This window comes from Brachyhypopomus gauderio, chromosome 1 (assembly GCF_052324685.1).
Source record: "Brachyhypopomus gauderio isolate BG-103 chromosome 1, BGAUD_0.2, whole genome shotgun sequence".
Lineage (NCBI taxonomy): Eukaryota > Metazoa > Chordata > Actinopteri > Gymnotiformes > Hypopomidae > Brachyhypopomus > Brachyhypopomus gauderio.
In genome coordinates this window covers 17,428,836-17,456,396 of record NC_135211.1, presented here as the reverse complement: position 1 = coordinate 17,456,396, position 27,561 = coordinate 17,428,836, and the positions used below count along the sequence as shown (strand labels likewise).

The 27,561-nt window shown below is 46.9% G+C and overlaps 1 protein-coding gene across 11 annotated transcripts in view; it reads left to right on the top strand.

The window, feature by feature from the left end:
• The window catches only part of chd9 (chromodomain helicase DNA binding protein 9), a 71,309-nt gene that overhangs the window by 29,859 nt on the left and 13,889 nt on the right, over positions 1-27,561 (top strand). For 10 of the 11 annotated variants that reach the window (XM_076999896.1, XM_076999913.1, XM_076999938.1 and 7 more), the window contains 19 exons: positions 10,801-10,909; positions 11,623-11,769; positions 12,261-12,329; positions 12,587-12,642; positions 13,106-13,223; positions 13,384-13,470; positions 15,119-15,256; positions 15,503-15,624; positions 18,082-18,325; positions 18,658-18,834; positions 19,059-19,202; positions 19,359-19,614; positions 20,478-20,688; positions 22,967-23,162; positions 23,616-23,789; positions 25,161-25,349; positions 25,901-26,011; positions 26,334-26,530; positions 27,002-27,201. In XM_076999896.1, the coding sequence (XP_076856011.1) occupies positions 10,801-10,909; positions 11,623-11,769; positions 12,261-12,329; positions 12,587-12,642; positions 13,106-13,223; positions 13,384-13,470; positions 15,119-15,256; positions 15,503-15,624; positions 18,082-18,325; positions 18,658-18,834; positions 19,059-19,202; positions 19,359-19,614; positions 20,478-20,688; positions 22,967-23,162; positions 23,616-23,789; positions 25,161-25,349; positions 25,901-26,011; positions 26,334-26,530; positions 27,002-27,201 (2,945 nt within the window). The remainder of the gene's footprint in view (positions 1-10,800; positions 10,910-11,622; positions 11,770-12,260; positions 12,330-12,586; positions 12,643-13,105; positions 13,224-13,383; positions 13,471-15,118; positions 15,257-15,502; positions 15,625-18,081; positions 18,326-18,657; positions 18,835-19,058; positions 19,203-19,358; positions 19,615-20,477; positions 20,689-22,966; positions 23,163-23,615; positions 23,790-25,160; positions 25,350-25,900; positions 26,012-26,333; positions 26,531-27,001; positions 27,202-27,561) is intronic. The other variant, XM_076999921.1, reaches the window with a different exon arrangement.

The window sequence follows — 27,561 nt, the reverse complement described above, 5'->3', positions numbered from 1 at the left end:
ATTCTTGAGTGGTGGTACTCAAAGATGGATGAGGCAAATCGTGCCCCCACCTCCTTCACCCACCTCTAACTCCCCCCACCCGCCCATCCAGCTCCAGATGCCACTGCTTCCTCTGCAGTAGGAATGCGCTGAATCGGCTGTGTGATATAACCGTATTTACAGGAAGATTGTAACATTTTATTCTCAAGGCCGTGCAGAAATGAGTTCACCCTATGTCGGACTGAGACAGAGTCTTTGTGGTAGTGCGGCCTCGGAGAGGCTCTGAAGAGCATCGTTACTGTATGTAGGGCTGAACGATTAATCGCATTTGCGATAATTTCGCGATTTTTTAAAACGCGATTGTCTAATTGCACAGGCTGCGATTTAAACTGATCACGTGACTTGGGAGCGAGCCGAGCCGAGGACGAACGGAGCAAACCCGAGCAGGAGGCAGGGAGGTGGAGAAGTGAAGTTAACACAGCGCACTTTAACTTGTTGCACAATGGCTTCAGGCTCGACAGAAGCTGACACAACTGAAAGTCTAATACCAAAGAGGGGCAGCACATAAGTTGTGTGAAATTACTTTGGCTTTTAAAAAGATGCTGCTCAACGTCAGGTACCCTGCAAAACATGCCTTGCTACTGTTGCTACGACGCGAGGTAACACTACAAACCTTCAGCATTAAAAAACACCACAAAGCCTCGTATGATATTTGTAAGGCTAAAATGCCAACGACCAGTGCTGCATCTTCCAATACGCCAAAGTGTTTCTCTGCGCTTATACAGCTTTAGTATGCGGTGAGCAGCGAAATACCGTAAAATCACGCATATAGGCGCAATAAGATTTAAAGCACGGATGAATCGCAAAAGCGCGCATAGCTTGACCGCGGTCCAGCAGACAGGGTTCACTGACCGAACCGTTTGAAAGTGTAACTCCTTATGGATGTAATTCGAAGCGGCACGCTGAAATAACTCGGGCAGTAACGGAGTTCATAGTGAAAGACATGATGCCCGTTAATATAGTGAACAAGCCCGGCTTCATGGCTTTGTTAAACACACTGGATATGCGCTACCAAACGCCCTCACGCACATATTTTAGCCAAGTTGCTATACCTGCAGGGCTGCCAACTCTCACGCATTGAGCGTCTTAGACTAAAAAATTAGTAGTTCGCTCTGGCGCCAACCACAGGCGATCGATCGATCACGATATAATAATAATACTTAAATTTAGTCCATTTTACACCCAGTGGCGGACTTAGCAATTTGGAGGCTCAAGGCGAATTTAGCTAGGGGGCCCATCAACATTAATATGCGAGAAATAAGTTCAGGTTCACACTACAAGATTTTAGGCTGGTTTTTCAGTCGCCGACTGTTTTTGTAGATCGCCGACAGAAACTGTGGTCGGACGTAAATCGGGGATCATTCGGCGCTCGCTCAGTCGTGTAGTGTGAACTGCTGAAAGACGCTCGCCGAGCCGTCGCCGAGTGGTCGCCAACTCCTCGCAGACAACCGGCAGATATCTAGCATGTTTAATATCCAGCATGTTTCATATCTAGCCCAGTCGGCGACTGTGAGTCAACAGCAGCGTCTAGCTTCATACAACTTTACTACAAGACTGTGTTTAAGTTATTGTGACAGCACTGGAGAAATAGTGCGATTGACTATATATATGTTCACTGCAACGGAGAGATGAAATAATTCTGGCAATTTGGGACTATGTAGTGGTTAAACGGTAAAAAAAAAAAAATAATAATAACGAAAACGTGGAGCACATGTACGTTGTTTTTATTTTCTTCGTGGTGTTGCTGGTTCTCGCGAGTGTTTCATTTTCGTGTTCTCGTGTTTTTGGAGGGCAGCCAGATGAGTCGGCGATTCCCCAGTCGTTTAATTCGTGAGCCCACGTCACCGATCAGTCATGTAGTGTGAAAGCCACAACAACTGAAAGACTTGCGATTACAGCACAACCAGTCGTGTAGTGCGAACGGCACAAAAACCTGATGACTGAAAAGTCGTGTAGTGTGAACCTGGCTTTAGCTAGACAAGGGGGCCCTACAGTGGGAGGGGCCCAAGGCAATTGCCTAGCAACGCCTCTATGCAAAGACCGCCTCTGTTTACACCCCCCACCCCCCCGCCCCGCAACCCTGTATCTGAGCTGTATAAAAAATGCCGAAACAGTTTCCTGAAGTGGAACAATGGGAAAAAATCGCGATTTTAAATCGCAATCGCAATTTATAGATAAAAAATTGCAATTAGATTATTTTCCAAAATCGTTCAGCCCTAACTGTATGTCAGTAGAGGGTCTCCCAGTTCTTAGTGACACTTACAAGGCTGAGTTTGAGTACATCCTGCATTCCAGCTGACCAGGATAAAAGCACCATGTGTGAATGTTTGCCACTGACATGTTGGCTGGGCTGAATGGATTAGCTTCCTGACTGACCTAAATACTTTAGCATTAGGCTAAATGAAAGTCGAGTGTTTGTTCAGGTTGTGTGGGGATGGACCGTATACTTGTGTAAACATAAATACCAGTGTGAGTTCATTTTTCCCCTTCCATTTTGTGGATACTGTGATCAACAGTGAAGTGCTAGCGTGCCACCTCCATAAGAAATGGAACAGTTAAACACTGACGTAATAACCATGATTCTTTTAAATGGGACAACAACAAGACTCGATGTAAGAGAATAAAGTGTTTCCCTACAGAGCAGCTGTACAGAACACGTGGTGCAATATGACCCACATATACGTCAAGTGGTTATATATATATATATATCTATATATATATATATATATATATATATATATATATATATATATATATATATATATATATATACACGTGTGTGTGTGTGTGTGTGTATGAGATATCTTGTGTGTGTGTGTGTGTGTGTGTGTGTGTATGAGATATCTTGTGTGTGTGTGTGTGTGTGTGTGTGTGTATGAGATATCTTGTGTGTGTGTGTGTGTGTGTGTGTGTGTAGTATATAATATATATACTTGCCCAGCTTGCAAGGAAATTACAATTTTTTATTTAGTTTTTTTTATTTTTTATTCTGTCTGTCTTTATATACTTTAGATCTTTTTTTAGTAGGGGTGTGACAATGCACTCAGCTCACAAGACGAGACACGATATTGGGTTCACAAGAAAGAGACAAGACGAGATTTTAAGAACACTAAAATGACAATATATGACTGGACAGACTTTTATTTAACTGAGTTACACATGCATTTTGAAATGTTTTATTATAACTCTTAACATGCATGATGTAAGCATGAACTTTTAATAAACTTCTTCCTCTGCAAATTGAAATTAAAATAAAATTTCATAAGTTAAATAAAATTTAATATTTCTCCTTTTTTCAATCGCAAACAATATTACAGTGAGTCGCCGCTTAACAACGGGGTTAGAGACTGAAAAGTCCGTCGTTAAGCGTGACCCTAGATTTAGATACACTAAATTGTAAATATAGTATAGTATAAACAATGTTCTCGTGCGTACAGCGTGAGAAAGCGGGATCGCATTACCGAGATGGGCTGCGTTGCCTCAGTTTTTGTCCACAACACTCCACTGTGTTGCCACTGCTCCTCTGCGCACCGCGCAAAATAAAAAAAAAAAGTCGGTCGTAACTCCAGTCCGTCGTTAACCAGACCTTTATTTTCATACAATGTTTGCATATGGTCCGTGTCTCATCAGTCACTCTCTTGCCATTTATCATTTCTGCCGGCTACCCAAAATGCTGCCAAACAAACTAAAGTGGCGGGTGCATCTTCAATAGTAATACCTGTATTTTCCGACATCATTCTGACTGCTTGCTGGATCACAAATCTCGTGAGACAGATTTTTAACGCGATGAGAAATCTCACTTAGTTACATCTCGCGAGATCTCGTGACACGAAATCTCTTCACACCCCTATTTTTTAGTAATCAATTTTTCCTGAAAAGCTTATATTGTTATGATGCAGTAATACTACAGAATAATGTCTGACATATGCTGCTAAAGGCGCAGTGATGGGTGAGGGTTTCTGTGTTGTAAATAGCTTTTATCGAAATATTGAAAATGTGTGTAAAAATAATCACCGTTATTGAAACATTTCTATCGTGATATATATTGATATTGAGTTATTGTCCAGCCCTACGTGAGAACCTTTCTCCCTTCTGCCTTCATTTGTTGCATCTTAGTTTTACAAAATCACAAACTCCACCAGCGAAGGGGACATTTGTTAATATTTGACAAGGTGGACCGCTTGTGACCATGAAGTTTGTGGAAAAAAATTCTAAGTTCATTTACAGTTTTTAAAGTATTGCTCTGAATAAGGAAAACTGCCTTTTTGTGTTTAGGAAGTGAGTTTAAATGTAATTAATTGTGTTTTCTGTCATAAGTCTACAATTATTAATCATTTTGTTTTTAGCTGTACTTTTTTTCTTTTTGTATGTTCATGCGACTTCATTAAGTCCGTCAAAACTCATGATTTACAGCTTATCTTCAATATGAACTGAAGTAAAAAAATAAGCTTTTAGTTGGTTGGTTGGTTCTTATAACAATACAGTCTAGTTTTTTGTGCACTGCATTGTAGTCATGGTGCGTACAGGTTTGCTCACCTGTCCGGTTCAGTTACTTACTTGCATCTAGCTTGACGAACAGTTGATGCACTGGGAACGGAAAGTTCACTCTGGCAACAGTAGTGCTGCGTGGCTGTGATTGGCTGGATCAGCCATGATGTCATAGAGGGTTAAGGGCAGGCAGCTTCACTTCAGGAAGATTTCAGCACAGCCCAGGCTGGTGTGTTCCGTGAGGTAGCGCACATGGTTCTGCAGTTCAGCTAAGCAACAAGCGCATGATGTACTTAATCCCCTGTTAGAAGGGGGGGGGGGGGGGTCTTAGCAGCAGAGGGAGAAAGGTGGAGAGAGAGAATTCCAGTCTGGTAGATTGGTGCGAGTGCCTCTTCATGCAGATACTCCAGTCAGGGTTCTCTTATTGGTATGTTATCAACCCACAAGCCCCGACTGCACAAGCCACCATAAAAGCTGATAGGAATTGATGATTGTTTAGTTTGTTTGACATTTTCTTGACATTTCTTGAAGCTGGTTATAATTAGATCACTGCTACAGGTTGTTTAACTGGGAACCCCTCACCTCTTGTCTAAAGTGTGGCATGTCTTGGTTCACAGACCTTTCTGCGCAAAGGATTGTGGGTGAGGATAAGTGCTGTACAATTGCATAGATATACACTGCAAAGCAAAAAAAATATAACCTGATTTAGTATATCTGATCCCAAGTTGGTAGAGAAGCAGTGCTTAAAACACACACAGTGACTGGTCCTAAATTAGTTTGTAAAATGTCTTAACTGCTATTAGTAGGACCGTGACTGGTTGCACCGTGGTCGGGTTAGAACAGGTCAGAGCAGTGTTCTGACGGGGGGGCTGACTCTCTGTTCCCAGATCAGCTCAGTCAGGATCATTTGCATCTGAGCTAAAGAGCAGAGACCCACTGACCTGCATTTTCGTCACAACAACCCGGCACACCGCAACAGTGCCAGCAGAACTGTCACCGAGCCATCTCGGAGATGGAGAGAGACTGAGACAGGGAGAAAATCTAGACATTGGACATTCATTCAGACATGGTGCTCAGAAAGACAGAGTGAGGACCAGAAGACAGCTGGGTGACTGCTCAGTGGGAGAGTGGGCGAGGACTTTTTTCCTTCTTCAAGATTTCAAGTTCCATTTCGTTGGCTGGTGGTAGTTCTGTGTTGTCTTGCTCGTAGCAAGAAAGTCTGTCTGTCTCCGTATGAGTGTGAGGGGGAGAGAGAGAGAGAGAGAGTTTTGAGCATATATGTCAGTGTGTGTGTTAGCATAGGTGTCAGTCTAGTTTAAATCACCCATCCACTTTTGTGAGACTCTGCTCCTCTCTAACGACCTGTGTGTGCATGCATGGTTGTTTAAGACAGCCTCATGAAGAAGGTTGTACAACTCTGTAATTTTCCATTACATTTTTGTGCAGCTCATGGAAGTGTTGACTGGCGCAGCAGGCCCTGCTGTCAGGAACACGTCTCTGGCGTCTACATCGTGTTGTTAAAGTTTGTGAAACAGACAACACTGAGAAATGGAACGCATTGCGTGCAGCCTTTTGCAATAAATTAGTGCAAAGTAAATATTATCAGCAACTATTAGCATGCGATCCATTCATACAGCTCTGAGGATTCAGTTACTGGTGGTGAAACGGGCCCTGGAGAGTCAGTCTAACTGCCATATTAACAATAGACACCAAGGGAAAAGCAGTAAAGTAATCTTGTGAATTTACATAGACAGGTTTTGAGGGAGGGAGAGAGAGATCTCAGTATCAGTGAGTGAGTGTGAGTGAGAGTTCTCAGTACTAGTGTAGAACAAGATTCACTTCATACTAAATTAGAGGATATATCAGGACTATTAAATACTGCTCCATAACTTTTGGGGGGGGGGGATTTGTGAATGTTGCCCAGGCCTGGTGTGTCCTGCTAGAATTAACTGCCGAGAGACGACCACAGAGATCACTCACCACCGTCTGGCTAATTACGCACGGTGTCACACAGCCCTTATTACTGCTGACCATGGCAACGTGAGACCAGCCGCCTGTCTCTTTAAAGTAGTTCTCTCCAAAATGGAAGCATTAATAGAAGGCCATAATGGGATATTTTGCACCTCAAGGTTCTGCACATTAGCTCATTTTGCTTACAGGTTCAGGTTTTTAAGTTTTCGGTTCATTAAAACCCCGGGATAGGTTAGTGTTCTCATTTTACAGCAAGTGAGCTAATTAGCACGGCTTCAGGGGACACTGGACTGTCCTGTCTAATTAGTGGCAAAGTGAGGGACACAAATATTGCCTTAACAGCCGTGCCTGTGTCACACATGTCCAGTATTTCTGTTCAGCTTCTTGTCATTTCCTCTTATTAAAAAATATTTGTCGCATGTCAGTAGACACACACGAGCCTTGTTAATACCACCCCTGAAAATGGTCAGTAGGGTTTTTTACTGTATTGGAACTGCATGGTTTCATGTTGCCCTCAGAGAGGTCGAGGCAGGTCGTCATAGTAGTACGGGTCTGCTCGGTCCTCTGGGTTTAGGACCCCGAGGAGCACGCTACATTCAGACCGCCCAGGGCAGTGTTCGTCCAGGTCAGGGGTGAATGCAGCCTGGAGCTTGTGCAGAGGCCGGAGAGAGGTGGCCATGTGCCTGCATGATTCAGTAATTGTTGGTCCAGTGGCCATGTTGGTCAGTAATACACTGCCCCGTGTTGGTCAGTAATACGTTGCCCCGTGTTGGTCAGTAATACACTGCCCTGTGTTGGTCCAGTGACCATGTTGGTCAGTAATACGCTGCCCTGTGTTGGTCCAGTGATCATGTTGGTCAGTAATACGCTGCCCTGTGTTGGTCCAGTGACCATGTTGGTCAGTAATACGCTGCCCTGTGTTGGTCCAGTGACCATGTTGGTCAGTAATACACTGCCCCGTGTTGGTCAGTAATACACTACCCCGTGTTGGTCAGTAATACGCTGCCCTGTGTTGGTCCAGTGATCATGTTGGTCAGTAATACGCTGCCCTGTGTTGGTCCAGTGACCATGTTGGTCAGTAATACGCTGCCCTGTGTTGGTCCAGTGACCATGTTGGTCAGTAATACACTGCCCCGTGTTGGTCAGTAATACACTGCCCCGTGTTGGTCAGTAATGCGCTGCCCTGTGTTGGTCCAGTGACCATGTTGGTCAGTAATACACTGCCCCGTGTTGGTCAGTAATACACTGCCCCGTGTTGGTCAGTAATGCGCTGCCCTGTGTTGGTCCAGTGACCATGTTGGTCAGTAATACGCTGCCCTGTGTTGGTCCAGTGACCATGTTGGTCAGTAATACGCTGCCTTTTGTTGGTCCAGTGACCATGTTGGTCAGTAATACACTACCCCGTGTTGGTCAGTAATACGCTGCCCCGTGTTGGTCAGTAATACGCTGCCCCGTGTTGGTTCAGTGACTGTGTTGGTCAGTAATACGCTGCCCTGTGTTGGTCCAGTGACCATGTTGGTCAGTAATACGCTGCCTTGTGTTGGTCCAGTGACCATGTTGGTCAGTGATACACTGCCTTTTGTTGGTCCAGTGACCATGTTGGTCAGTAATACACTACCCCGTGTTGGTCAGTAATACGCTGCCCCGTGTTGGTCCGGTGACCATGTTGGTCAGTAATACGCTGCCCCGTGTTGGTCCGGTGACCATGTTGGTCAGTAATACGCTGCCCCGTGTTGGTCCGGTGACCATGTTGGTCAGTAATACGCTGCCCCGTGTTGGTCCGGTGGTGGGGTGAATGGGGATCGGGTGATATTTCAAGTGCTGTTGGCTTCCATTTGAAAGTTGAACTTCCATTTGCAGATATTCGGTTTTGTGTCTTTGTGTGTGTGTGTGTGTGTGTGTGTGTGTGTGTGTGTGTGTGTGTGTGTGTGTGTGTGTGTGTGTGTGTGTGTGTGTGTGTGTGTGTGTGTGAGCACGCGCGCGCGCGCTGATTTATAAATTATGCTGTCTTCGACCTTTAGGGTGCAGTACTGGCCCGTTTCGTATGTTGCCGGCCAGCACACATGGCCTTGTGTCCTCGCTCCCGCAGTGTGTGAAGTGAGATCATGTGACACTCACAGGATGTGATGTCACTTCTGCCACCCACCCGGTCTGCTGCATGCTCTCTTCTGGTTGCTAAGCAACCTGCAAGTCACATTGTCCCAGGGTTTAATGAAGTGTAATATCATCCGGACAGGAGTGTGTGTATGTGTATGTGTATGTGTGTGTATGTGTGTGTGTGTGTGTGTGTGTGTGTGTGTGTGTGTGTGTGTGTGTGTGTGTGTGTGTGTGTGTGTGTGTGTGTGTGTGTGCGCGCACACGTGCGCATTCACAGCAGATGTCCTGTTGTGTGAGTCATGACCCAAACAGGCCTATTCAGCTGAACTGTGTAGGCGTGTGTGTGTGTCTTGGGTGGAGAAGGTGGCAGCATAAAAGAACAGTCTTAGAACAGGGTATTCAGAGGAGGAGAAAGACATGGAGAGAATTATCAGGCCAATTTAATAAAACCATGTGTAAAAGATTACAGAAGGAGGGACTTCAGCACAAAAGAGCAAGATCATAGCTGGAAAAGTGGTCTGATAAGAACTCCCTGCCCCCCTCGAGGACCCATTCCCTCTAAAACCCCCCTCCCTCCCTCCCTCTCCGAGCCCGGTCTGACTGCCCTATGTCTAACAGACACGGGCCTCATGGGTCATTTTAAGGGCCTGTCCCGGTTCACCACCTCACAGACAGGCCCACCGGTCTCTGGCCTCCCCGCACTGACCTGTGTTAACCAGCTGCAAGCGTGCTGTACGTACGGTCGTGGTGGCACTCCAGAAGGAACACAATGTCCCCCCCCTCCCTCTGGTGTAGGGGGAGCAGGAGAAATCGCAGCGTGTGGACGCTCAAACACAAACACGAGTCAGGATGAAGCCCCAGGCCATCCTGCTGGAGTTTGAGCTGCTTTTGTTCAACTTCCCTCTTGTGAGGTGTTCCTCCACCGATCCAGCGTACTCACCATCTCGCATCTCCTGGGTGACTACGTCTGAATGGCCAAATTAGGGGGGGTGGTTGGTTGTTCCTTTCCATCCCCCAGATTATTTCCTGTTGTTGAATTACCTAAATTAGGATAATTTGTTCTGTGTCAGTGAAGGAAGGACTTGCCATTTGATAGACCCACACGGAGATGTCCGCATGCGTTACTATGGAAATGGCCTGTCCTCGTCATCCCCTGTTGAGAACACCTCACGTACAGAGCACGGTCAGGCCTTGAGGATGAGGAAGATGGTGAAGGTGAGGGTGTTTTGCAGGAGGCAGTGAATTCACACACACATGAGGAAAGGCTGCTCACTTTATCCCCCCGTGTGCCGATGATGATCAGATCAGCGTGGCCACACGCGTCAGTGCCGTCAGCTTCCAGCCCGACACGTCGAGCATCGCGTCACCCGGTGATGGAGAGCTTGGTGGTGACGTGAAGCGTGCAGCCAAAGTCGTTACCGTGAGCGCCACAGCCAGGCTTAACTGTGCCCTCGGGCCCTGGAGGGTCCTGGCTGCTGGCTTCCCAGACCCCCCCCCCCCCCCCCCCCCCCCCCCCCGTTGGGAGAGGCCCTCAGGACCGGAACCACAGTCCAAATCCCTGTCACGGACACTGATAATAACAACGGATGGACACAGAGATTGGACAATCCCTCGGCGTCTTGTCGTGTGGGCGGCTGCTCCCATGGCTCCGCCCACCTGCTGGAGCCGAGGTCGACCTTTGGCCACCATTGTTCCATTTCTGATTGTGGTTCACCAGGAGGAACTTGACGTTCCACTGTGCTGTGACTGCAGGTAGCTGTGAGTGGGGAGTAGAGTAGTGGGACGTTCAGCCTGCCCTGGAGGTAGTGGGTGGTTCTGGTGGTGACCCTGCCTGTTTACACACAGGGGAGAAGATGTATTTTATGGAGGTAAAGAGAGGTGTGACCCTTCACCTCTAACGCTTTTCATCACACAACCTTTATACGGGGCGTGAGAAGGCCTTACGGAGAATCAAAGGGGTTTAGGGATGTGTGTGTGTGTGCCCACTACCCAATTCTGGTTTGTGTGTGTCAGCTTTAATCCTGTTGTTGGAGTGAGTGTGTACGACCATGTGTAATTACATAAGTTATTTTGTGTGTGAATTGGCTTTGTTAAAAATCTGTGAACTGACACAGGCTTGAATTAGAAGATTGTTTCATTCCTCTACCTGTTAATATTCAGATGAACGGAAGATGAATGCTTGCCCTTTGTTTTTCATTTCCTCAGGAAAATTGTGATAAAGTTCGGCAAAAAGAAGAAACGCAAGACAGAGTCTTCAGAGGAGCTGTCCGATGATGAGCCTCCGCCCCGTCGCCCTTCCAGAGATGACGACTCTGTGAGTAGTCTCACCCAGGTCTCGCCAACTCTGTGTAGTCTCACCCGGGTCTCGCTGACTGAGTAGTCTCACCCGGGTCTCACTCATGCCAGCTGTCCCGGCATCCCGGGAAAGAACGGTGGAGAAATTGAGACATTCCAGTGTGCATGGAAGAATATACTCTGCTCCTGACCTACATGAGTGGGGATGATGAGGCCCCTCCCCCCCTTCCTCTCCTGATATAATTATCCTCCTTCAAAACCCTGTGTGTTAATTAAGGTAGCGCACTGCTAATGTCTCAGTTAGCCTGTCAGAGATAAAGAAAGACGTGGCCATGTGGCCCGAGAGCAGTCTGAGAATCGGCCCGGCAATATGGTGACTGTGTCGGGGCTCTTTAATTGGTCATCTTGAGATATTCTCATCATCTCCCTTTTCATTATTGCCAGATATGACATTTAGGTCACAGTATATTTGGGGACACGTGTGCTTACACACATGCGCGCGCACACACACACACACACACACACACACACACACACACACACACACACACACACACACACATACACATTCACTGTGCTAGTTTATTAAAGGGGTGCCCTCTGGTGCCACTGTGATAACCTACATATATGAAGATCTAACACAGAGATACTTAAATCTTTTACTCGACTCATTTCACTTCCACTTCAGACCTGTCATCGACATGCACGTCCGTGTTTGTGTTTTTTGTGTAGAAGCGGCGGTCGAACAGGCAGGTGAAGAGAAAGAGGTACGTAGAAGAGCTGGAGACTCGCCTGTCGGATGACGAGATGAAGGAGCTCGTTAAAGCCAAGAAGATGAACTCCAGTGCTCCCAGAGAGCCCGCAATGCAGCTTTTTGTGGTGAGATACCACTTTGATCACGGCCCATGGTGAACACCTCCCTGACATAATCCCAGGAGTCTTGTGTCCACGCTTGTGGAATTTGTGTTGCAGGTTAATGTGTGTGTTTGCGTGATTGTGTTTCTGGATGCACAGATCCATGTGTCTGTTTTATTACTGTAACAAGAAAGAAAAATTGAGTTTCAGAAGAGAAATATTCATGTTCATGGATGAAGATATTAACAGCATCTTGAGTGGCTTAGCTGTTTAGCAGCCTGTGTGCTCGCTGGGATTCGAACCCACGACATTTGTGGTGTTGGCTTGATGCTCCACCTGCTCTACAGCCATGCTCGTAAGGAATGTCCAGAAACGGCTATGCTCTAACGCTGCATCTCCAAGTGAAACCCTACAGGAGCAACCAAGACTAAAACTGTCAAAAATGGTTCATGGCTAAAAGCAAATGAATTTTCAAGAAACAATAATCGTTAGATTTCAATTTTGCTGTTTACCAGGAGAACCCCAGTGAGGAGGACGCGGCTGTGGTGGATAAGATCATGGCGTCTCGTGTAGTGAAGAAAGAGGTAAGACCACACCTGAAGTGTTTTGCTTATGCTAATAAGGTTAGCGTGTGCAGTGATGGCTCTGCTCACAGTAATGCTGTATTTAAAATACAAGTTTGTGTGTCTGTGTTCAGTATAAAGAATAGCTTGTAGTAATCGAGTAAACAGAATGTGAAAGTAATTTAAAATGTTCAACCAAAATAGTGAAACTGAAAGCGCACAGCGCTAGTGAAGATAAACGACTTCTCAATGATGCAGTTACCTTCTTTGTTCAATAGGTGTCACCAGGGGTTATGGCTGAAGTGGAGGAGTTTTTTGTGAAATACAAGAACTAGTAAGGCTCTTCTTTTCCCGGCACCAGCCACGTGTTCTCTTCTCGCTGCTGTGGGCCCATCCGTTCATATTCCTTCAGAACAGACCACAGCCTGTGCTGAGAGCAACACTTGTTGCTCTTCTGAATTTCCATAGATGTTTGGATGGTGCTTCATTAGCAGCTTAAAGTTTCTGTTTTGGTGTTTTTCAGCCTTGTACTACAGCTGTTTCTGCTTAGAATAGATTTAACTCACCATTGATTAATGTTAATTCTGTTTGGTTTGGATTAGATATTCAAAAAAATAAAGCTCTCTTGGAGCTAATGAATAAGTCAAGATGTGGAAGCTATTGAATGAGTGGGTGTGTTTATGCATGAAACTGCAAATTCAGTTTTTATTATTGTTTAACTGTGTGTGTGTGTGTGTGTGTGTGTGTGTGTGTGTGTGTGTGTGTGTGTGTGTGTGTGTGTGTGTGTGTGTGTTTAGCTCCTACCTGCATTGCGAGTGGTCTACAGAGCAGCAGTTGGAAAAAGACAAGAGGATCCCGCAGAAAATCAAGCGTTTCAAGATTAAACAGGCCCAGAGAGCCCACTTCTTTGCTGATGTAAGATGTGTGTGTGTGTGTGTGTGTCTCCCCTTTCCCCTCACTCATATGAAATACTGAACTGTTTGTTGTAATTATCAGTGCTGTTTTTGTCCTTGTTTGTGGTCTATTATCAGTAGGATGTTGTAGTGTAACTTGGGATTGGGTGTTTGCATAACAGATGGAAGAGGAACCGTTTAACCCCGACTATGTGGAAGTGGACAGAGTCCTGGAGGTGTCCTACTGCGAGGACAAGGACACTGGAGAGGTAACATTTTTAGTACAAACTAATGAGGCCCAGGTGATCTTTTTTACCCACACTATGACTGAATTTAAATAAATATCAGGCAAGAGGTTTCTGAGGTATGCGGTAAGTCTAGCAGCTAGCCATGAGGACTGTCTGCTTGGGGCCCTGGGGACTTAAAGCCCAATCCAATCTGAACATAAGCCATCATGTCCCCTGATTACTGCCTTTAATCTCTAACCATCACCTGTTCACAGTCAGTAGTGCAGTACAACAGTGATGTGTTTAAAATAGTACCAGATGAGTGTAGAGGTCTGCGCGGGACTGCTTTTTTAATCCCGCTCCCGCTTGTTTTAGACCCGCTCCCGCCAAAAAATCGCTTGTTTTAATCCCGCTCCCGCCCGCACCTGCTTGTTTTAATCCCGCTCCCGCCCGCACCGGCCAAAAAAATCGCTTGTTTTAATCCCGCACCCGCCCACCACATACACATTTCTGTCGCCCCCGCCCGCAATCCTAATATGAATCGAATTAATTAGATTTAGTACTTGAAATTTTCTTATGTATTTATTAAAACAGCAATATAGCGATTGATCGCGCTGTCCCATTTCTTATCACAGTCCAAACACATCCCGTTAGGTGACGTACACCAACACTTTCTGACATGTATCACAACAAGCCGATTTCCATCTCCATTAATTACAATGGAATATGACTTCCATACATCAGACTTTCCTGTAGTTGGCTTAATTGTGGTGTATTCGCCTGTTTTAATAGAATTTTCCACAGCTGAAACTGGTTGACCGTCTACAGCAGGGGTCGGCAACCGCACGCGTGCCACCATTGGCACACCGAGGCATAGTCACTGGCACGCGACACGCTGAACCAGCATCAGCAAAAATATATATTTTAATATAAATTATTATATTAATGGATTATACTTTCGCGAGTGACCGTAGCGCGCGACTCCGCACGCACACCTCGCGCAAACGGCGGAGGCGTTTAAACTTGGCGATTGATCGCGATATAATACTTTTTGTGTCGATTTACACCTCCCCCCCTCCTCGGTCAACAATTTAAACTCGCCGCCATAGTGGCACACTCATTGACTGGACATGTTAAAGTTGGCACTCCATGTCTCAAAGGTTGCCGACCCCTGGTCTACAGTCTCTGCCATTTCTGTATCAAAATGACGCACACTTCATGTTCACATGATCAGTTGCTTAGCCAATATTTTGAATTAGTTTATTGCTTACTTACTGAATGATTAGTTGTTTTCGTCCTGTTCCTTATGCATGGAAATCATTGCGTTGTTATTATTATAATTTTCTAGACTATTAATTTGCGGGATTTTTCTACATGTATATGTGGTCCCGCTCCCGCATCGCCTGGACTAATTCAACTCCCGCTCCCGCCAATAACAATTAAATTCTGTCCCGCGCTGCAAGATATCCTGTCGGGTCCCACGGGACCCGCGGGATTACCGCGGGAGTGCAGACCTCTAGATGAGTGTCCTGCACCTGGCCTGTCTGGTGTGTCTGTGCTGCCTTGTGTATCAGTACAATGTGGTTTCTTTTTTTGGAAAATGAATGTGTGTTTGGGTTTTATTTATGCTTAATTAAATTTATTTATCTGGTAGAAACGTTAAATGATTGTGTGTGTGTGTGTTTTCTAGCCGGTAGTGTATTACCTGGTGAAGTGGTGTTCTTTGCCGTATGAGGACAGCACTTGGGAGCTAAAGGAAGACGTGGACCAGAGTAAGATCGAGGAGTTCGAACAGCTGCAGGCAGCCAGACCAGACTCCAGGAGAATGGTGAGCTCCGCCCCCAAACCCGTGATCCATACCCCTATCTCCGCCCCTCCTCCCTAGCCCCGCCCCCATCGTCCATACCCATGTGTCCACCCCTCCGCGCTCTGCCGTCCAGCGGTGTTACCGATGCCGGCATTTCACAAACAGCCCTCTGCTGTTTAAACAGCATTAGGGTGTCAATGTGTAACCAGAATTGCATCAGAATCCGGTACTGGCTGTAATAGCGGCTCTCTCGCTGTCTGTGCTCAGGAGCGCCCCCCGGCGGCTCATTGGAAAAAGCGCGAGCACTCGAGGGAGTATCGCAACGCTAACAGTCTCAGGGATTACCAACTGGAGGGGGTCAACTGGCTCCTCTTTAACTGGTACAACAGGTCAGTGCCGCCCCTCCCAATCCTCACGTTGCTTCACCTGTTCAGCCGTCTTGATCTGTGTGATCTGAAGAAATACAAGTCAGACAACTGGAATTCTGCTTTGCTTCACAATTTTGAGTACTTCGTTGTTATTTTTAAGGATTTGCTGAGATGATGTCATGCCCAGATGCAACACTAGCGAGGTCTGGATGCTGAAAAGCTTCACCTAAGCACGGTGTGAGCACGACTGTGTGTAGATCTGAACCATTCCAGTCTTGTGGGGTTTAGTTTAACCCTAATCAGACAGACCTGATCCAGTTATTCATTGTCTTCAGTTGGACCTGAGTATCAGAAAGTGTGTGTGTGTGTGTGTGTGTGTGTGTGTGTGTGTGTGTGTGTGTGTGTGTGTGTGTGTGGTTGCCAAACTCTGTGTTCAGGTTGGCTCCCCTGAGCCAGGGGTGTGTTGTTACTGATGTAAGGAGGCCTACAGAAAGGTGGCACAACAGCAGAATTTTCATAGCACTACAACATTATAAGACCACACCCATCACAGTCTGACCACACCCATCACAGACAGCAGAGCCTATTGCTGAGCTGCTCTATGCCGTATTCTTCATTCCCAGTTGGTTAATCCATAGCTAAACGATGTTCCGTAGCCACATAAGAATCCATGAGAAAACCGATGCTATAACGCAGCACTTGATTATCCTTGGAAAACATGTTTTTCTTTTAATAAAATGTGAGTGGGCTTGTCTGATTTATACTTGCTTGGCCTAACGCACATCTCTAGTGATCTGAACAGACAGCCTTGGCTTTTACAACTCAATCCAAAGGAAGTTTATTTATATGGCACATTTCATACAATGCGGTCACTCAAACTGTGGAATAGAAATGAAATGGAATACAAAAATGAAATAATGGATAAAGATACAAATAAAATTAACTTTTAACAGTAGTAATTCAGGACACAAACTGAATGTAACTGGAAAATGAGCATCGTGTTTTTGAGCGTATTCATAACTGTGAGCTGCATGTTTTTATTTAAAGAGACCTGTAAAAGCTCAGACAGCCACCACTGTCTGTTCTACAACAGATCTTCAGCGGCACAGTCGGTGAAGCTGACCAGAACCTGAGATGCACAGACATGTGTGCTCTATAAGGAAAACCATTCAGCTCAAAAAGACCATAAAAGTGTTTTGAGGAGTCCTGCCTATTTATGCAGAAGTCCCTAAATGCAGTGACGGTGGGTTGAGCGTCGTGCACCAGTCTGGACCTGCAGTGAGGCTTATAAGTTGTATCTGACGTCATGAGATTGTGTGCGGGCTCCACGCCTCCCTGTTTGTGCTCATGTTGAGATGGGTCAGGAGGGGGTGAGCATGCAGAGAGGTTAGAACGGGGCAGAACAGCACCCCCCGCAGGAGCTGAGATGGAAAGACTGCAGCAGTCCTTTGATGCCTTTCTCAGGGTTCTGTCTTGCTGAAGGTCTTCAGCCATGAATCCTGGATTTGGCTTTAATCGGAGCAGCGAATGTAATTAATTTGGTTTCTCTTAGATGGCTCAGGGAAGAACTTCGAAGACAAACCGGGCATTAAGTTTTGTTGCACTGTTTCAGCACACACACTCTGGTGGGGGGAAGATCCAGCGTGTGTGCGTGTGTGCGTGTGTGCGTGTGTGTGTGCGTGTGTGTGTGCGTGCGTGCGTGCGTGTGTGCGTGTGTGCGTGTGTGCGTGCGTGCGTGCGTGCGTGCGTGCGTGCGTGCGTGCGTGTGTGTGAGGGAGTGAGATGAGACGTGGAGGGAGTGAGATGAGACGTGGAGAGAGAGGGAGTGAGTGAGAAAGACAGACAGAGAAGACAGGGAGAGGGTTTTTCACACAAGGGGGATAGACGTGGATCCGGGCGCCAGATTGTTAAGCAGTGCGGAAGAGAAGCCAGTGGTGCGTGCAGCTGACGGCATGTCTGAACTCACACACACCATCTCATTACACACACACACACCCTATCTCGTTTCACACGCACACACGTACACGTCATCACAAAAGCAGACATCCTCTTCTGCGCACGCGCACACACACACTCCGTCTGCTTTCACACACACAACGCCCATCTCCGTAAATCTGCTGAGTGTGTCCTTTAAAAGCAAAACAAATATTCCTTGTATCAGTTCAGGAACGTTAAAGGCACCTCAGGCTTGAGTCAGATTTCCTACACAAGGTCAGGATTTCTCTGCCCTGGGGGAAGATCTCTGCCCTAGGAGAGGCATTTGGATCACACTTTGATGATGAGGGTGGATGTTGTCGGAATAACATGGTCTTTCTGTATGGCTGCTGAGTGCTATAATGATATGGTTCTTTGTTCTTTAACACCGTCTCTCTCTCTCTCTCTCTCTCTCTCTCTCTCTCTCTCTCTCTCTCTCTCTCTCTCTCTCTCTCTCTCTCTCTCTCTCTCTCGCACCCTCCCTCCCTTCCTCCCTCCCTGCAGGCGTAACTGTATCTTAGCTGATGAGATGGGTCTGGGGAAGACCATCCAGTCCATCACGTTTTTGCAGGAGATCCACTATGTGGGCATCAAGGGGCCCTTCCTCATCATCGCACCCCTCTCTACCATCACCAACTGGGAGCGAGAGTTCCGCACGTGGACGCACCTCAACGTCATCGTCTACCACGGGAGCGTCCTGAGTCGTCAGATGCTCCAGCAGTACGAGATGTACTTCAGGGACGCTCAGGTCAGGACTCTCAGCACGCACCCGCTCGTGGGCGGGCGGGGCGTGTCATCCACTGTGGTCCATAAGGGGGTGGGAGGAGTTATGATTCACTGCTGCGAGTGAGTGACGGGTGAGATTAGGGTCTTTTGAAAGTGCCTTCACGGGGGTGGGGGTTTGGTAGGTTGGTGTGTCAGAAAATCGCCGGAGGCTTTGCTTTGATGGGAACAGAATGCCTGCACGCACATGTCAAATCGCATGCTTTTACTACGAGGCAGTGGAGTTATACCGCACGGAAGTCTAGAGAGTTCGCGTGTGGTTTGGTCCAGTCTGATGTCCGTCCCTCCCTCCCTCAGGGGCGTGTGATCAGGGGGGCGTACCGGTTTCAGGCGGTCATCACCACGTTCGAGATGATTCTGGGAGGCTGTCCAGAGCTCAACGCCATCGAGTGGCGTTGCGTGATCATTGACGAGGCACACCGTCTAAAGAACAAGAACTGCAAACTCCTGGAGGGCTTCAAACTGATGAACCTGGTATGGGAGGGGAGATGTGCACACACACAAACACACAAGTGTGCGCACACACACAAGCATGCATACACACGCCCGTACACACACACATACACACACACATTTTGTGAGGCTTTGCAGAACAGCCTGAGTGAGCAGTAAGTGTGTAAGCTGGGTGTCCTGCAGCGTTTTGGGGGGGGTGCTGGTTTCTGCCCATTTCCACACCTGCTCACACCTGTTGTGTTCAGGAGCACAAGGTGCTGCTGACGGGAACACCTCTGCAGAACACTGTGGAGGAACTCTTCAGTCTGCTGCACTTCCTGGAACCCATGCGCTTCCCCTCCGAGAACACGTTCATGCAGGAGTTTGGAGATCTGAAGACAGAAGAACAGGTGTGTGTGTGTGTGTGTGTGTGTGTGGGGATACGTACATTATACACTCAACATAGCTGTTCTCATTCAGTAAAGGTGCACCAACACAGTGTAATGTGTGTGTGTGTTTGTGTGTGTTTGTGTGTGTGCGCGCGCGCGCGCTCGCCGCCCATGCAGGTTCAAAAGCTGCAGGCGATTCTGAAGCCCATGATGCTCCGTCGCCTGAAGGAGGACGTGGAGAAGAAGCTCGCTCCTAAAGAGGAGACCATCATTGAGGTGGAGCTCACCAACATCCAGAAAAAGTACTACCGTGCCATCCTGGAGAAGAACTTCTCCTTCCTGGCCAAGGGAGCAGGTCAGGCCAACGTCCCCAATCTGGTCAACACCATGATGGAGCTTCGGAAATGTTGCAACCACCCCTACCTCATCAAAGGTAACGCACAGGATCCCGCACGCGTGCTGCCTTAACATGACACTGCTGACTCCTTCCCTCCCTCGCTCACACACACACACACACACACACACACACACACACACACACCTGCCCACATCTCTCCGGGACTGTCTCGAGTCCCACCCAACTCCCAGCAACACACCCGTCTTGCGTCACAGAAAGCTGTCTGGGCCCTTAGATATCATAGGCGTGCTGTCTCCTGACATGCCTTACTATGAATGAGCATCTAGAGCGATTTCAAATACTTCCTGAGCAGTTTCTGTGTCAGAGGTCCGCAAATAGATTTCTGTTTGCAATTTTAGATTCGTCAGTGACCATCTTATAGTGTTTGGCACATCAAGGGATTTGCATGTTAGTGATAGCTTCAGGCTATGGCTTTTAATGGCTAACTGGCTAATAAACATTTCAGCGTTGTGAGCAGTACATTACTAAGATGCTCATGTCAAATGTTATTAATGAAGTCTAATTGTTAAATCTGGTTACACCTTCGTTCTGAATTATTTGCTAGAAGGTGCGATTCACATGGAATCACATTTTAATTGGTTATGTGTAGTGTGTAGAGAGGATGAGAGGGTGGTTGTTTGGGCGGGCAGATCTCAACTGGGTCAGTATGGCTGTAAGATTGCTTGTCAGTTCACCAGTTAAAGCGCTAGCTAGATAGGTAACTGCATAATCAGTCATAGTACAATATAAGTCAGTAATGTTTGGTCGAATAATCGCTCTCTTATATGTTTTCATGTTAAAAGGCTCCCTGTAGTTACTTACAGCAAAGTTTCCCAGTGGATATTGAAACAAATTGATCTCTCTCTCTCTCTCTCTTGCTCTTGCTCTCTCTCTCTCAGGGGCAGAGGAGAAGATTCTGGAGGACTTTCGAGAGGTGTACAGCCCAATCTCCCCGGACTTCCACCTGCAGGCCATGGTGCAGTCCGCTGGCAAACTGGTCCTCATTGACAAACTGCTGCCCAAAATGAAGTCTGGTGGACACAAGGTCCTGATCTTCTCTCAGATGGTGCGCTGTCTGGACATCCTGGAAGACTACCTCATCCAGAGACGGTGAGCCCTGGCACACATGCTGAACAGTAGGGGTGGGAATCGTTTACTATCTCACGATTCGATTCGATTCCAATTTTGGGGGCCACGATTCAATTTTAAAATCGATTTTCGATTCAAAACGATTTTCAATTCAAAAAACAATTTGATTTATAAAAATGTCTGCTTCAGTCTATAAAATCTGCATCAATCAATCAATCAAATTTTATTTATATAGTGCTTTTTACAACAGTTGTTGTCACAAAGCAGCTTTACAAGTGCCGAGTCCTAGCCCCCAGTGAGCAAGCCAAAGGCGACAATGGCAAGGAAAAACTCCCTAGTTTTTTGCATGAGGAAGAAACCTTGAGAGGAACCAAGACTCAGGGGGGGAGCTACATGATCTACTACAGTCTGCTTAGCAAGACAGAATGACAAATACAGAAAATTAAGTGTCTTTCGCATTTAATTAACAAAAATAAAGTGCTTTGGTAAAATAAAATAGTTTTTGTTGTGTTACCAAAATTCTTGAGCTTCATTTTGAGAGCTGTCAGGGATGGCTCGGATGCAGTTCCCCCAGCCGTTGCTAGGGGCACCAGTCCCAGACTAAACCTGCGTAACCGTACACAGCCAGGTCCTTGCTTTCTCTGTGATTGCTTATCTCCTGCCTCGCTTCCTGACTCATCTCAAGTTTTCCCAATCCTGTATTTCTTCCTATCCGTTTTGCCTTTATTTTTAGGAAGGGTTTTATTTTGCTGCGGCGTTGTTTGCCAGTTACTTCTGCTGGCGTCCTTGGTTTCATTTTCACGTTACATTTATCTGCGCTGTTTTTTAGTTACTGTTGTTATTTTGTTTCTTCCTACCGTCTCACTACGGTTGAGTGTTATTTTTCACGCGTTGTATTTTCCGCGTTGTTTTTTTGTTTCTATTTACTCCGTGCCCTCACGGTTTTGGTTTCCATTCTTTTGCGCGTCGAGTCTTCCGCGCTGTTTTGTTTGTTCGTTCTGGGTCGCTGTGCGCGTTTCCCTCTCGCTCATACATGTGACAAGTGTCAAACGTCTTGATCTTGCGAACCGGCACTTGGGTCCACCATTCTCTATATTATTTCTCACCCTTCTCTATATTATTTCTCACCCTTCTCTATATTAACGCTCCCGTGCTCACCGCGTTACACAAGCCTTGCACACAAGCTACATTGTGTCCAGTTCGGTCTTCCCCAGCATTCGATAAAAACCTAAATGAACCCGTATTTTTGCCTGACATGAAGATGGGGCAAGTTGAATATCTCTTTCCTCCGTCTGTTTTGAACCTTTTCCGTGCATGAGTGTGTCCCAGAACCTGCTGCGTAAAGTCTCGCGTAATTTTGTAATTACATAACGCGAGACTTCACCACGACTTAGAATCGATTTTGGGACATTTAAAATCGATTCTGAATCGTAGTAAATGAGAATCGATTTTTGATATATGAATCGATTTTTTGGCACACCTCTACTGAACAGCGACCCCGAGGGAGGGCGCCCCCCTTGTGAATGAATTTGCCATCACAGTCCTTTGTTCATTTGTGTAGCGAGTGTCGTTTTGAAATGACGGTAATGAGGAAATGTTTGGAATGAGGAGTTGTTGATTTGTTTTGTTGGGGTGTGTGAATAAGTCTGCACACCGCTGTGTGTGTGTGTGTGTGTGTGTGTGTGTGTGTGTGTGTGTGTGTGTGTGTGTGTGTGTGTGTGTGCGCACGCGTGTGTGCATGCATTCATGCGTGTGTGTGCAAGAAGGTTGTTGGCAGGTTTAAGCATGGTTCAGTAGAAGGGTGCAGACCCACAGGGGAGGCGACACCAGACATGGAGCACTGTGGCACTGAAGTAGGTCAAAGACAGGCCAGGGGACGGAGGTGTGGAGTGGTGGAGGGACAGACAGGCTGAGACGCCAGGCCAGGGGACGGAGGTGTGGAGTGGTGGAGGGACCGACAGGCTGAGACGCCAGGCCAGGGGACGGAGGTGTGGAGTGGTGGAGGGACAGACAGGCTGAGACGCCAGGCCAGGGGACGGAGGTGTGGAGTGGTGGAGGGACAGACAGGCTGAGACGCCAGGCCAGGTGTGGCAGGATGTAGGCCGAGCGCACGAGGAAGGATCTTCACCCGTCTTGTGGGCCTCAGGCTTTCTGAGCTACAGGTTGAGAGAAGGTCGTCCGTCTTGAGTGTAGAGTGCAGGTTTCTTTGAGGCATTACCTTATGGACACAGATGAAATCCCTGCAACACTGTCTTAATTTTGTGTGTGTGTGTGTGTGTGTGTGTGTGTGTGTGTTCAGATACCTCTATGAGCGGATAGACGGACGAGTGCGAGGGAACCTTCGGCAGGCGGCTATAGACCGCTTCAGCAAGCCGGACTCAGACCGCTTTGTGTTCCTGCTCTGCACCAGGGCAGGAGGGCTGGGCATTAATCTGACCGCTGCCGATACCTGCATCATCTTTGACTCGGACTGGAACCCTCAGAATGACCTGCAGGTACACATACACATACATTCACACAGGTAAATGAGAAATAGTGTTGAGCCAGAGCAGCTGAAAGAACTCTCTCTCTCGCAAACACACACACACACACACACACACACACACACACACACACACACACACACACACACACACACACACAGCCTGGGATGCTGTGATTGCCTGTCTCACTTTTCCCAGTACCCAGCTCACGTGAGAGCCCAGATCACATTTCTCAGTACCCAGTTCACGTGAGAGCCAAGATCACATTTCTCAGTACCCAGTTCACGTGAGACGTTTCCCAATGCACAGCTCGACAGCCCTGCTGTTCAATGACTGACAGCAGAGCGTACTAGTCTACATTACATTGAAAAAGCATCTGGCAGCGTCTCCCAGTACTGAACAAATCACCCGGGTTTCTACTGGTGCACTTCACTGGTTTTTGTCTTGTTTTATTTGTTCTTATAGGCCCAGGCACGCTGTCACAGAATTGGTCAAAATAAGGCAGTGAAAGTGTATCGGCTAATCACACGCAACTCGTATGAGCGTGAGATGTTTGATAGGGCCAGCCTCAAACTGGGATTGGACAAAGCAGTGCTGCAGAGTATGAGTGGGCGGGACAACAGCCTTGGAGGCGGAGGGGTAAGTCACTGGATTCACTAATCAAATGTCACACATTCAGTCATGATATTGACACGTCCCAAGATGACTGAGGGAGAAACCGAACACCAAAGCAGTATAGAAACAGGGTTCCCACTAGCCAGGGAATTTCTGGAATATCGTGGAATTTTAAATCTTGATGTTTTAGTTTTGCGGTTTCTCAAAATGTTATATTTTATAATATAACATCAGGAAGTTTGTTTTTTGGCTTTGAGTGGGAACCCTGCATCAGGCTGCATTTCTGAATGACGGATCGTTTCTAAAAGGTCTAAAGTAAACTTTATTCTTCTTCTAATTCTCTCCAAAGCACTTTGAATTGCCATCATGAATTGCAATACAGATAAACGTGCCTCGCAACATTTAAACATTTATGTTTTCATTTCTACCATCTACCTACTATCTACTATTTTTCTAGTTATTGTTTTATTAATATTATTGGTTTATTAGGCTGAAATGTTTTTGGGGCTCTTATTTTTTTGTTATTATTCTTGGAAAGACCCACAAAATATGTTTTTATTGTTGTTCAGCATGTCGGGTAAAAGGGGGATTTCCAGATTAATTTTCTGCAGGAACTTGGCACCTTGTCAATATGTGTGTGCAGTTTTCCAATTGTCTGAACAATGACATTTAGAAAGCAAAGATAATAACCAACTCTTAAAGTGGTTCCAGTCAGTCATTTTAGCTGCATCAGATATAGTGTGAAAGATAAGCTGTCTAAGTGAATTGGATTCCAGATCTGCTGATTAAATAGTCAGATAAACTAAACCCTCAGATCATGACGGAAGACTGACCAAAGAGTTGGGCTATTAGAACCACCACACCATCTTAAAATACACACCGGCTAAGAGTATGTGCAATCCTGCACCCACCAGTGTACATCTGCTTAAATGCACACGTATGTTGGCATTTTCCTAAGTTTATATATGCCTGTATAAATGCACACGTATGTTGGCGTTTTCCTAAGTTTATATATGCCTGTATAAATGCACATGTGTGTCGGGGGTTTTCCTATGTTCGCAAGTTTCTTTTACATGAGTGGAAGTCTTGGTCTGAGTTGAGATCCTCTTTCCTGAATTTGCCTCATCCGAGCAGCTTTTCTGTGCATGTGTTCCACATTAGTAACTGACTGTTTATTTGTGTAATTTTTAAAATGTTAATTTGTTCCTTCATGGTGTGTTGGGTCTGCTCAGACTCAGGTTAGCTCTCTTCTCTACGTTTGTCACAGCTACCACCTCTTGAGGAGACCTTGCAAGAAACCACTGAGCCACTGTCCCCGTCTCACTGTACCTGTCTCACTCTCCCTGTCTCACTGTCCCTGTCTCACTCTCCCTGTCTGTGACTTTGTCTCTGCAGCAGCAGATCCAACAGCAGCTGTCCAAGAAGGAGATCGAGGATCTGTTGAGACGAGGGGCCTACGGTGCCCTCATGGACGAGGAAGACGAAGGGGCCAAGTTCTGTGAGGAAGACATCGACCAGATCCTCCAGCGCAGAACCAAGACCATCACCATCGAGTCTGAGGGTCGAGGTTCCACCTTCGCCAAGGTGACCACACACTTCACCACCATCTACAGCATCACACTCACAACACATGTACAGCATCACACTCATCTCTGTCAGGAAATATGGACATTTTTATTCTGCTCATGTAACATGTAGTGAAAGCCAGTGATGTTAAACTGGGGAAAAAATGTACCTGCTGATCCTGAAATAGATCCTGGATGGTTGTTGGTGGGTGGTGATTTCTCACCCCAGCTGTAAAATCCGCAGGTGGGAAACACCTCCAGCTATATGTCATGTACACGTTCACCAATATGTATAAAACCGTGTCCTGTAGTCCTTCTTGAAGGCTCTCTCAGCTGAAAAGACTGCCAGAATGACTGTAGACCAGTCATATAAACCAGAGTCTAGTGAAATGACCCAGATGTAGAGTCTGGCAGTATGAACATATTCCGACAAAATAAATAAATGGGACGGACGGGTATGGTGATGTGTTTGGTGTTGAGCAGGCTGAGGGGTCTGTGAACGGGCGGAGCAGCGTGTGTGTTGGGTGGGGGTGTTCCGCAGCGCTGAACCGTCCTGCTCTCGATCCGTAGGCCAGTTTCGTAGCCTCGGGGAACCGCACAGACATCTCTCTGGACGACCCCAACTTCTGGGACAAGTGGGCCAAGAAAGCTGAACTGGACCTGGACGCGGTGAACGGCAGAGTAAGTTCAGCCCGGGGAAAGAAGCAAGGCGCCCCAGATGCTTTCTCCAGAACCCACGCTTTCTCCAGAACCAATGCTCTTTGGGTTATCTTCACAGAATTATGAGATTGACTAAACCTTAGAATTTGGCGCACTTACTTTATACGAGATAAAACAACTGAAGCTGCTACTTTCACAAAATAACTCTCCTAAACCGGTTTAGATTTGTAGAAACGTAGTCTACAGACCCAAGCAGAGTCAGGAACTGCAGCTAACACGGCACTCTCCTTTTCTTCTGCGTCTTTGTCTCATCCCTGCGCGTGTCTTCTCGTGGTGCCCACAGAACAGCCTGGTGATCGACACGCCACGTGTGCGCAAGCAGACACGTCCCTTCAGCGCCACTAAAGACGAGCTGGCTGAGCTGTCAGAGGGCGACAGCAGCGGAGACGACAAACCCAAACTACGACGGCCTCACGACCGCATGAACAGTTACGGCCGCACAGAGTGCTTCCGCGTGGAGAAGAACCTGCTGGTATACGGGTGAGCATGCGTTCTCTCTCTCTCTCTCTCTCTCTCTCTCTCACACACACACTCTCTCCCTCAACTCTCTCACACTCACTCTCTCTCTCCCTCAACTCTCTCACACTCACTCTCTCTCTCCCTCAACTCTCTCACACTCACTCTCTCCCTCTCCATTTTTCTTTCTCTCTCTGGCTCGCTTACATGATTAAGAAACACAGTCTGTGAAGACAAGGGCCGATGACACAAGTCATGATTCATGTTCTGAGCAGTTAATTTATTTACTGTTATTATCACACGTATTAATTTGCTTATTTAGTTTCAGTTGCATTGTAATGATACTATGATTCTGATGCAAATGTTCATTGCGTTGTTTGACAGTTGATATTGGTGTCATAGGTTACAGGCCAAGTTTTATTAGCCAGGGCTTTATTGTCAGACTGAGCGAGTGGGCCACTGTCTTAAAGTGGTAATGGGCGCGTATGTGCACAGGTGGGGCCGCTGGCGGGACATCTTGCAGCATGGCCGCTTTAAGAGGCCTCTGAGCGAGAGGGATGTGGAGTGGATCTGCCGGGCACTGCTTGCCTACTGTCTGGTGCATTACCGCGGCGACGACAAGATCAAGAGCTTCATGTGGGACCTGATTGCACCGACCGAGGATGGCCGGACCAAGGAGCTCCAGAACCATCTAGGTAAGAGCACGGGAACTGATCCGAACCGCTCGCGCTGGGTAAGAGCACGGGAACTGATCCGAACCGCTCGCGCTGACTGGGTTCGATGGCAAGTCTTCAGGACCTGACTCGGGGCACCTGGGACCCTCACTCTCTAGAGCTGGTGGTAGCCAGAGGCATGTCTGCACACCTTTGTCAGATGACTGACGTTCCAGACTATGTTAGACCTGTGAATATTAGTCTGTTCACTCACTGCTTCCCAGGGGTAAAACCCTGCATTTAACGGAGGATCAAAACAACCACACACACACACACACACACACACCTGATTTCCTCATGCACTTGCTCAATAACTCAATGACAATGCAATTCACAAACACA